At 38.4% G+C, this 9840-nt stretch overlaps 1 protein-coding gene across 3 annotated transcripts in view; it reads right to left on the bottom strand.

Moving 5' to 3' along the window:
* Positions 1–215: 215 nt before the first annotated feature.
* STK33 (serine/threonine kinase 33) overlaps positions 216–9840 on the bottom strand; it is a 128508-nt gene continuing 118883 nt past the window's right edge. For all 3 annotated transcript variants that reach the window (XM_006763490.2, XM_015563734.1, XM_015563733.1), the window contains one exon: positions 216–1048. In XM_006763490.2, coding sequence (XP_006763553.1) covers positions 836–1048 — 213 coding nt within the window. In that variant the 3' untranslated portion in view covers positions 216–835. The remainder of the gene's footprint in view (positions 1049–9840) is intronic.

Raw genomic sequence — 9840 nt, 5'->3', positions numbered from 1 at the left:
GGCACCCACTCACTCAGTTTGACCTAAAATGGCAAAATTACTTGCCCAGGCGGAAAAAGAAACCCATAATACAAAGAATAATGATGTGCTTCCCCCTGTATCCAGCCTCATGACTTTCCCCAAAGATGTGTACCTCCCTTTGCAGCAGCGGGCCAAACTCATAATTTGCATAGGGGTTTAGAGGACCTTAAGATACTCACTTCTTAACATAAAAATTAATGTACATGGGTAACATCTGTTTTTTTATTGATTCAATCAATACATTGGGAATTTAGCAGCAAGTTAATGGCAAGCAGTTACAAAATCTCCTATTTTTCTACATTTAAATTAAGTTGTCTTATACAATCTATAGCGACCTACGATCACAAGAACACACGTGAATGGCCGGAGCACTTCTGCTGTGATGCCTTTGGTAAGTTTATTAGTAATTTCCTAACAAAGTGTTCTAGTGCAGAGTGCACATAACCGTTAGGGACCTCCGTTACCACATTTGGTTCTCATTTTCCCTGTAGATAACTGCACTGCAATCTAAGCATGTGAAGTGAAACCGAGCAAGTATGGCCACAGCCTTGCTCTGAGGGCAGCTGCTCCTCTAAACAAACCCGGAAAAGGCCTTGTGCTGATTTCAGCCCAGCCCCGCCCTCAGGCCCGCTGGTGGCTGTCCTTCACCACCACCTGCTTGGAGGTAACTGGCTTGGATTCTAAACTGGTGCACACACACTGCAGGGCTCAAGGCTAAATGATCACAGAGAGCTGTCCTTTTCACCTCCCATCTCCTCATTTTAGCACTAGAAAGAGCAGCTCTGTCTTTGTACTGTTCAGCTCGGAGGGAGCCTTAGGGTTTCTTTTTGGTTCTAGGCAGGGCAATGGGCTTAGTAGAGTATTTGCTTGTTGCTCCTTGGTTTGAAGATACAGAGGATTTCTCTAGTTCTCCCTTGATTCCAGCTGGAAGGGGTCTGTAAGGTGTGGAATTTGAATTGCCCATGTCCAAGTTGTCCACATTTTCCTTCTTACTTTTCACAGGAAATTTCTTTTTATGAGCAGTGGGCTAGAAATAAAAGGCCTGGGTTAATTTTCAGACACAAAGCAACATTCATCAATTCAAAGAAGCAAGGAACTACAGAACTGTCCCGGACTTGCAAGCTGAATACTGACCAGACGTGACATATAAACTAAACACATTGTGAAATTGCCAGAGAAAGCTCCGTTAGCACCTTCAAGAAAGCGGAATTGTTTAGTGTTTGGTGTAGCGCAAACTCAAGGTGCAGTTTCAGATCCTCTGCCACACGAAATGAAAGTAAGTATCTGGGAACCTTTGCACAGGGAAGTCCGCTTGGACGGCTGTCCTGGGGCAGCTGCGGCATTTGTGTGGGTACCCCGGCACGCCCACCATGACTGCTCTTTCCGACCTGGGTACAACGCTGCTGCCTAGGCCCCGCTCATCCTCGGCATTGATTCCAGGTACTGGCCTCCAACCCGTCACACGGCCTGTAGACCTCTTGGAGCCTGGATGCCTCATTTTCACACTTACTACCTGGGTTTATTATGAGAATGAATGAGGTGGTGGCTGGGAAAGTACATCACAGCTTCAAAGCATGAAATAAGTAGAACTGGTTTTAAGAGGCAATTGCACCTTCTCAGGTCACCTCACCCCACCTTAGAGAAAACGGCCTCTAGTCTTGTCAGGAGGGAAGCAGAGTCTGTTTTGACCTTAGACCCATTTTTAAAGTGGTCACTTCTAATTAAATGGAGCAGAGCACAGAGTTCTAAAGGAGCAGAGAATGTCTCAGGGGGCCTACGCAGCAGGATGGTGACGAGACCTGGGCTACGATACAGGAGGCTCTCATATACACAGAATGATCCGGGGAAGGGCGTAAGTTTAATTCTCTGGTTAACTGAAAGTTAGCGGGCACACGAGTTTAATAATCAGGCTAGCAATTTTCAAAGCACAGATTACACGTCACACAAAACAAATAAACCTGGAGTTTCTCTGATCAGGCTCCTGTGACTCAAGTGACCATGTTCTATACACACTGGGAGCACTTGCCAATGAGTAAATGGCCTCCCAGGGCTGCAGCGGAGCTACGGGTCATTAACAATCTTTGGTGCCTGCATTTTAGGAAAGAGAAAACGTACCTGGTGTCTGCTTATTGCAGAGCCCTCAAACCTGTGCCTTTTCAGAGCACTACTCATGTGTGACTCTGCAACAGTGCCTGCTAACTCCTGTTCATGGGAAAATTAATTTGTATAAATTTGGAAAGGTAAACAGGTCCTTTTCTTCATAGATGTTTTTTTCTCCAAGAAAATTTCTGGGCTGCTTCTCTGTGAAGTCTTTAAAGAAATAGGAAATACTTAAAGTGCATTAGCATTCAGTCCTATAGTTTGTATCCCTCCTCTCACTGAAAACGGCTCTGCTCTCGGCAAGAGCCTGAGAGGACAACACCCAGATGTTCTAGTATCTGGTTGAAGGTAAGTAGCTTTGCCTAGTACAGTCCTGGTCCCGAAGACATGAAACCTATCCTGGAAATTTCAATTCATAAAAATTTAATTCACTTGACATACAAATCCTATTAAAAGGTGAATCTAAGTGTAACCCTCTCTCTTTTGACATTTCCACCACTTGAGTGACCATCCAAGTCATTGAGGAAATGTTTGTCAGCCTGTCCACCACAACCAATAGAGAACAGGAAGAGAGACTCAGTCCGTTTCTTTTGAATGCATTCATATTCCTATTCTTTACGCTTCCATTTGTTAATTAAGATACTTGAGTCATTAAACTAATGCTTTTAACCAGCACCATGAGTGCCTGTTTTCTTATTTGTTTTCAGTCTGGTATTTAGTGCATGTTAAAACGAATATGTCAACCATATTTTAATTGAGCTCCTAAGTCGGCCTAAAACTGGCTGCACAGAAATATACACAATATGTGTTCCTTTGCTCCCTGGTTACATCAGTGCAAATCTAGTTATCTTTATGCAAATGTAAATGCTTACAAGCTTCTGTGTATATGGGTGCATCCTGTCAAATATTATATGTGTGCATACTTTGCCATTTCTCTTTGCTAATTTGCAGTGGCATTAAGTTTAGGAAGCAGAATCCTAAGAGCTTTCCTGAAGACTGAGTTTCCCCTCTTAAATTTCCCCTCAATGAAACTGTTCTCTGATGCCAACAAAACATGGACGCAGGCTGGCCCTCACACGGCCCTTCAGGCAGAGCTTAAACTTCCTTCACCAGGAGCCAAGTCTCCCATCTCCTTGGAATATAAATAGCCAAGACGAATTCTAGCTTCCAGTCTTTTCTCTAGAAACACAAACAAGTCTTAATTTTTCAGGGATACAGATTTTAGATTATAGATATCTAAATTTTAGGTTTCTCTTTTTCTTTTCTCATACTCGACAGAATTCCTCAGAGATCTATGCTGTCACTGATACGATCTAAAAGTTTTATGAGTAATAGAGAAATGAAAAGTGAAGCTGCCAAGGCTGTCTATAGGAGTTACTAAGATCTTGCAGGTCATGAAAGGCAAACAGAAGGCGATGTGCTCCCATAAGATTGTACAAAGGGGGAGAAAGACGGGAGAGGAACGTCAATATTTAGTTTCGGGAGAAAGACTCTAACTGATCATTATGAGGCTGTTGGCCATCATTATCAACCCAAGAAAGAGAATCTAAAAATCAGTATAAACCATTCTCCGAAGGTACTGCACAGTGGCCAAGAAAACCTGGCTGTCATCAGAAAGCATCTTCGAAATCAAAGAAAAAATAATCCTTCTATCCTTATGTAAAATTGTGAAGAATTCATACCTGAAACGCTGCAACCAGCTTGAACAGAATAGAGAGACCAAGAAAGTTTACAGACAGGCTACTAATATGATTAACGGGTGGAGGATTCTTTAAAAGAGAGTCCTTCAGTCTAAAAATATAAAGAGCTTGAAGATCTATATAATCACAATCTATAAAATGAAGAAGGGATTTCAGCACTAGCTGGACAGCATCTCTGAGTGCTGCAGTGGGAGGATTACACAGGGGGCTGCCCTAAGTGTCATTTCTATTGTTCCTCACCTTGACAGTCTAACCATTCAGGACTGTAAGAACAATCAGTCCTACCAGAGGCAGAATGAGGGAAAAGATAACCTTACAAGGTTCCCTTCCGTTCCATCTTTTAGAAATTCAGCACTCTGGGCCTGATTTCTCCAGCTCACATTACTCATCCTGAAAAGGGGGTAACACATGTCAAGGGGAGATATGTAACAAGAAAACTGGGCTAAGTATACACAGTTCATTATTCACTGGCATAACTTTAACCTGATGAACTCATCTGATGATAATGGATGTGAAATGTGTAAGCTCTAGGCACATCCCTGAAAGCTAATACCAGTGCGTGATTACCAGAAACTGTTACCATTTCTCTGAATTTTGAGTAAAATATATGCTATTTAAGTAAAGTGGTTTATCACCATAGCAACCATTTCTAGAGTTACACATTCAAATTATAGGCCTGCACAAGGTCCAAGTGACAGAACATTCTGATACAAGTGTTCAGCTACACCTTTGCTTGCAATGGTCACCCACTTTCTCTTACACTCCTATGGTTTTCAGAAGGAAGAAGGAAAGGGGGAAAACAAAGGAGAGAAGGGAAGAAGAGAAATTGACTTCCAAATATATAGATTTCTAATATAAGGCTTCCCACATAAAGAGCTGGGTCTTATATGTAGTTAATGAAAATAAAATCTAACTTGCAAATTAGAGAGAGATGTAAACATCTCTCTTTTCTTATTAAAGTAGAATTTACACATAGTAGAATGTACAAATTTCAAGTGTACAGTTTTATGAGTTTTAACAATGTAGAACCAGCATGCCAATCAAGAAGTAGAAAAACTTCCCAGAAAATTTCCAAGTGCCACATCCTAGTCAACCCCCTTCTATCCCGGGGCTACAAGTGTTCTGATATTTCTCAACATAAATTACTATGTCTTTTCTAAAACTTCATATAAATGAAATAACATACAGTATGTACTCTTTTGCATCTGACTTCTTTAGCTTCACATTTTTAATTGAAAATTTTATTAAGATAATTATAGATTCCCATGGTAGTATATCATGTTTTTGAGATTCATCCATGAATTAGTATTTTTATTGACAATTAATATTTTATTATATGGATATATATATATCACAATTTGTTTATCCATTCTTCTATTAATGGATATTTGGGTTCTTTCCAGTTTGGGGCTGTTTATATATAAAGCTGCTATAAACATATTCTAAAAATCCTTTTCAAACTTACATTTGGGATTGCTGGGTTAATGGTTAGTAAATGCTTAACTTCCTATCTAATAATAGACAAACATGGTAATTGACCATACCTTCACTACACCTCCCACTGGCTAATCAGCATGATATGCAAATTAACCACCAACAAAGATGGAGGCTAATCTGCATACTGCAGGCAAATCCCGCTGCACCACCCCACCTGGGGCTGGTGGCAGTGCGATTCCTAGCCGCTGGCTGCCCCAGCACAAGATCCTGGCCTGTCGTGTGCAGCCCAGGGCAAGAGGCAGTGCGATCCCGAGCCTCCACCCGCCCTAGTGCAGGATCCGGGCCTGTCATAAGTGGGGTGGGGTGGGCGGGGCGGGTGGGGCAGGCAGCAGCACTATCTGAGTGGTCACCTGATCCAGCTCGGGATCCAGGCCTGCCATCTGCAACCGGGGGAGACCGGGCAGACACCACGGGATCGGGAGTGTCATCTGCCACCAGGGGAGCGGGCCTAAGCCAGCAGGTGGTTATCTCCCCAGGGGTCTCAGACTGTGAGAGGGCACAGGTTGGGCTGAGGGACCACCACCCCCCACCAGTGCACAAATTTTTGTGCACCAGGCTTCTAGTTATAAATAATTGCCCAACTGTATTCCAAAGGAACTATACCATTTTGCATTCCTACCAGCAAGACAGAAAAGTTCCAGTTGCTCCAATATTTGCTAAAATTTGGACTTTCCAGTCTTTTTAAATTTGACAATTTAAGTTTAAATTCTATAGAGTGTAGTGTTATATTATTGTGGCTTTTCCTGATATCATTTGCATTTTCTTGGTGACTAATGATCTTGTACATTTTTCATATGCTTATGGACTATTTGTATATCTCCCTATCTGAAGTGTCTGTTCAGGTTTTATGCCTATTTTACAGTTGGGTTGCCTTATTATTGAGTTGTAGGAATTGTTTCCATATTCTGGATACAAGTCCTTTGTCAGATGTACTTTTTGCAAATACTTCCACCCTGTGTCTTGCCTATTCCTTTTCTTAAAATCTTTTAGATGAACAAATGTGTTTACTTTTGATGAAGTTCATTTTTAAAAGTGCTTTCTCTGTTCTAATTATCTGACTACTCTCTGAATAGATGATATTCTCTTAGGAGGTTTACAGTTTAGCTTTTGGATTTAGGTTTATTACCTATTTCAAATTACCTTTTGTATACAGTGTAAGCTGAGGGTGTCAAATTATTAATTTTTCCATATAAATATCCTACTATTCCAGTACCATTTATTGAAAACTACCCTTTCCTCACTGAATGCCTTTAAAATCTCTGTCAATAATCAATTAACTACATAAGTGTGGATCAATTTCTAGACTCTCGATTTTGTTTTATTGCTTGCTCTATTTATTTGTCTATTCTTGCACGAATACCACACTGTATGGATTACTGTAGCTATACAATGAATGTTGAAATCAGCTCATATAAGTTCTCCAACTTTGTTGTTTTCAGATTCTATTAGGTGTTCTAGGTCTTATGTATTTCCAAATACATTTTAGAATAATCCTGTTAATTTATTTCTAACAGAAAAGCAAAAGCCCTAGATTTCAATTCAGAATTGCTTTAAAGCTACAATTTGGGGAGAATAAACATCTTAATAATATCAGATCTTCCAACTGATGGACATGGTATATCTCTCCATATATTTCAATATTCTTCCATTTCATTCAGCAATATGCTGCAGTTTTAATATATATATATATCTTCCACATATTTTGTTAGATTTATCAGTAAAGAATGTTATGTTTTGCAATAATATTTTAAATGGTATTTTAAATTTCGGTTTTCCAATGTCATGCTAGTATATAACAATACAATTGATTTTTTTATACAGATCTTCCATCCTGCAACCTATTTTTTTGTAGATACCTCAAGATTTTCTATGTCATCTAAAAATAGAGATAGTTTTATTCTTCCTTTTCAATCTACATAATTTTATTTCTTTTATTTCCCTTGGTGCATTGGCTAAGACCTCTAGCTTGTTTAAAAGAAATTTAAAAAGAACATCTTTGCCTTTCTCTTGTCTTCAGTGGGAAAGTGTTCAACATTAAACCATTAAAAATAATACTAGCTTTAGAAGTCTTTATTTGGGGGGCGGAGGGGGGGTAAATATATCTTAATATGTAAAAGAAGTTCCCATCTGCTCCTACTCTGCTGAGTGTTTTCCTCATGTTTGATTGTTGAATTTTATCAAATGCTTTTTTCAAAATTAATGAAAAAAAAATTATATGACTTTCCCCCTTTACCCCTTCATATGATGAATCACATTGTTTGATTCTTGGCTGTTAATCCAAACATGCACTCCTGGAATATACTGTACACCTGATCATGATGCATTACCTTTGTTATTTATTTCTGGATTCCGTTTGCAATATTGCGTTTGGGACTTTAGCATCTATATTTTTGAGAGATATTGACTAATAATTGTATTTTCTTATAACACCCGTGTCATGTTTTGGTATTAATGTAATAATGTCAAAGATTCATGTTTTGCCTTTTATTTATTTATTTTTTTAAATTTTATTGCATTTATTCTTTAAAGTCCAGGCTTAACATAGTTGCAAATTAGAATTCAAAAATTTCCAAGTGCCAGGTACAAAAACCCCCATGAAGGAACTTCTCTGCAATCCAGCTTCTTGCCAGGAAATTGGTCTAAATTTCACAGAACCTGCCTTGTACAGATGTCACCATATCTGTTCATTCTTCATGGATTTGACCAAATCCTGCTTCTTTGCATGTTTTGCCTTTTAAATGTGTTGAGAAATACTCTCAAGAGTTTGTATAACAAGCTTTTTCTTCTTTCTTCTTTAAATATTTGGATGAATTAACCAGTAAAATAATTTGGGACTGGAATTTTCATTTATGGAACATTCTTAATTATTGATTCAATTTTAAAAATAAATATAGAACTATTTAGATTTTTTATATTTGTATCTGTTTTGATGTTCTAAAAAGGAATTTGACCATCTCATATAAATATTCCAATATACAGACATTAAGTCATTCACAATATCCTCCTTTTGAAATCATTCTTTCCTTCTAGCTTTGTTGGGAGAGTACTTAATTTGCTATTCTTTTTCTAGCTTACTGAAACGAAAGTTATTATTATTGCTATTGCTTTTGTTGTTGTTAATCCTCACCTGAGGATATTTTTTCCATTGAGAGTGGAAGGAAGGGAGGGGGGGTGGAGGGAGGGAGGGAGGGAGGAAGAGAGAGAAAGAGAGAGAGAAAGAGAGAGAGAGAGAGAGAGAGAGAGCGAGAGAGAGAGAGACATCAATGCGAGAGAGACACATCGATCCATTGCCTCCTGCACAGGCTCCAACTGGGGCTAGGGATTAAACCTGCAACCCAGGTACGTGTCCTTGACTGGGAATCAAATCTGTGACCCTGTGGTACCTGGGCCGGTGCTCTAACCACTGAAAACACCAGCCAGAGCTATCGTTATTGTGCAAAAGTCAACATTATTCTATATTTATCCACATATGTACTCTTGCCAATACCTTTCATATGTTCCTGCAGTTCAGTACTTCCATCTGGGATCATTTTCTTTTACCTTGAAATCTCTCTTTTAGTATCTCACAGTAAAAAATGCTGTTAACAAATTCCTTCATCTTTGACATACCTGAAAACATTTTTATTTTATCTTTATTTTTGAAGGCAATTATCACTAAATGAAAAAATCCAAGTTGGCAGGTTTTATTGTTTTGTTTTTAGCATTTTAATGAAGTTATTCCATTGTCTCCTGGCTTCTATTATTTCTGTTGATATGTCAAATGTTGCTCCTTTGATGACAATGTGTTTTTCCCCTCTCCCCGCCATTGCCCCAAACTGTAAATGTTTATATTTTTTACCCTCTGATATAAATAATTAGAGAATAATATTCAAAGCAACCACAGACACCAGAATGTAATGAAAGAATCCCTGAAAGGATAGCCAGAGAAGGGGCATCCTAAATTCTGCCCAGCTGAAGATACATTAACTCACCTAAGCTTATAACATTTCCATTGTCCAGGATACAATTCAAAGTTACTCAACAGAAATAACAATTAACAGAGACAGACCCTGAGATGCCCAATATGTTGAAATTAGCAAACAAGAATTTTTAAAACAGTTGTCATAACTATTACCAGTAATGTTAAGGAAAATATTATTTAATGAATAAAGGAGGTCTTAGTAGACCAAGTGGAAATTTTAGAATAAAATGTTATACATGAAATTAAGTATTAAGCCTATCACAAGATAGGTTTAATAGGAAAATGGAGATAACTGAATATAGATCAATAAAATATACCCAATTTAAAGAAGAGATTGAAAAAAGTAAATATGCCTCAATGACCAATAGAACAATATCAAATGGTCTAACATGTAATTAGAGTCTTAGAAAAAAAATTAAGAAACTATAATGCCAAATTTCCCAAAGTCACCAATTTACAGATTCAAGAAGTTCAGCAAACCCTAAGCAGAATAAATGTGAAGAACATGCCTAAAAATGTCATTGTCAAACTGCTGAATACCAAAGAGAAAACCTTGAGAAC

This window comes from Myotis davidii, unplaced genomic scaffold (assembly GCF_000327345.1).
Source record: "Myotis davidii unplaced genomic scaffold, ASM32734v1 scaffold118, whole genome shotgun sequence".
In the NCBI taxonomy this organism is placed as follows: Eukaryota; Metazoa; Chordata; class Mammalia; order Chiroptera; family Vespertilionidae; genus Myotis; species Myotis davidii.
The sequence above is the reverse complement of the archived record's forward strand: the minus strand, read 5'-3'. Positions and strand labels throughout refer to the sequence as shown.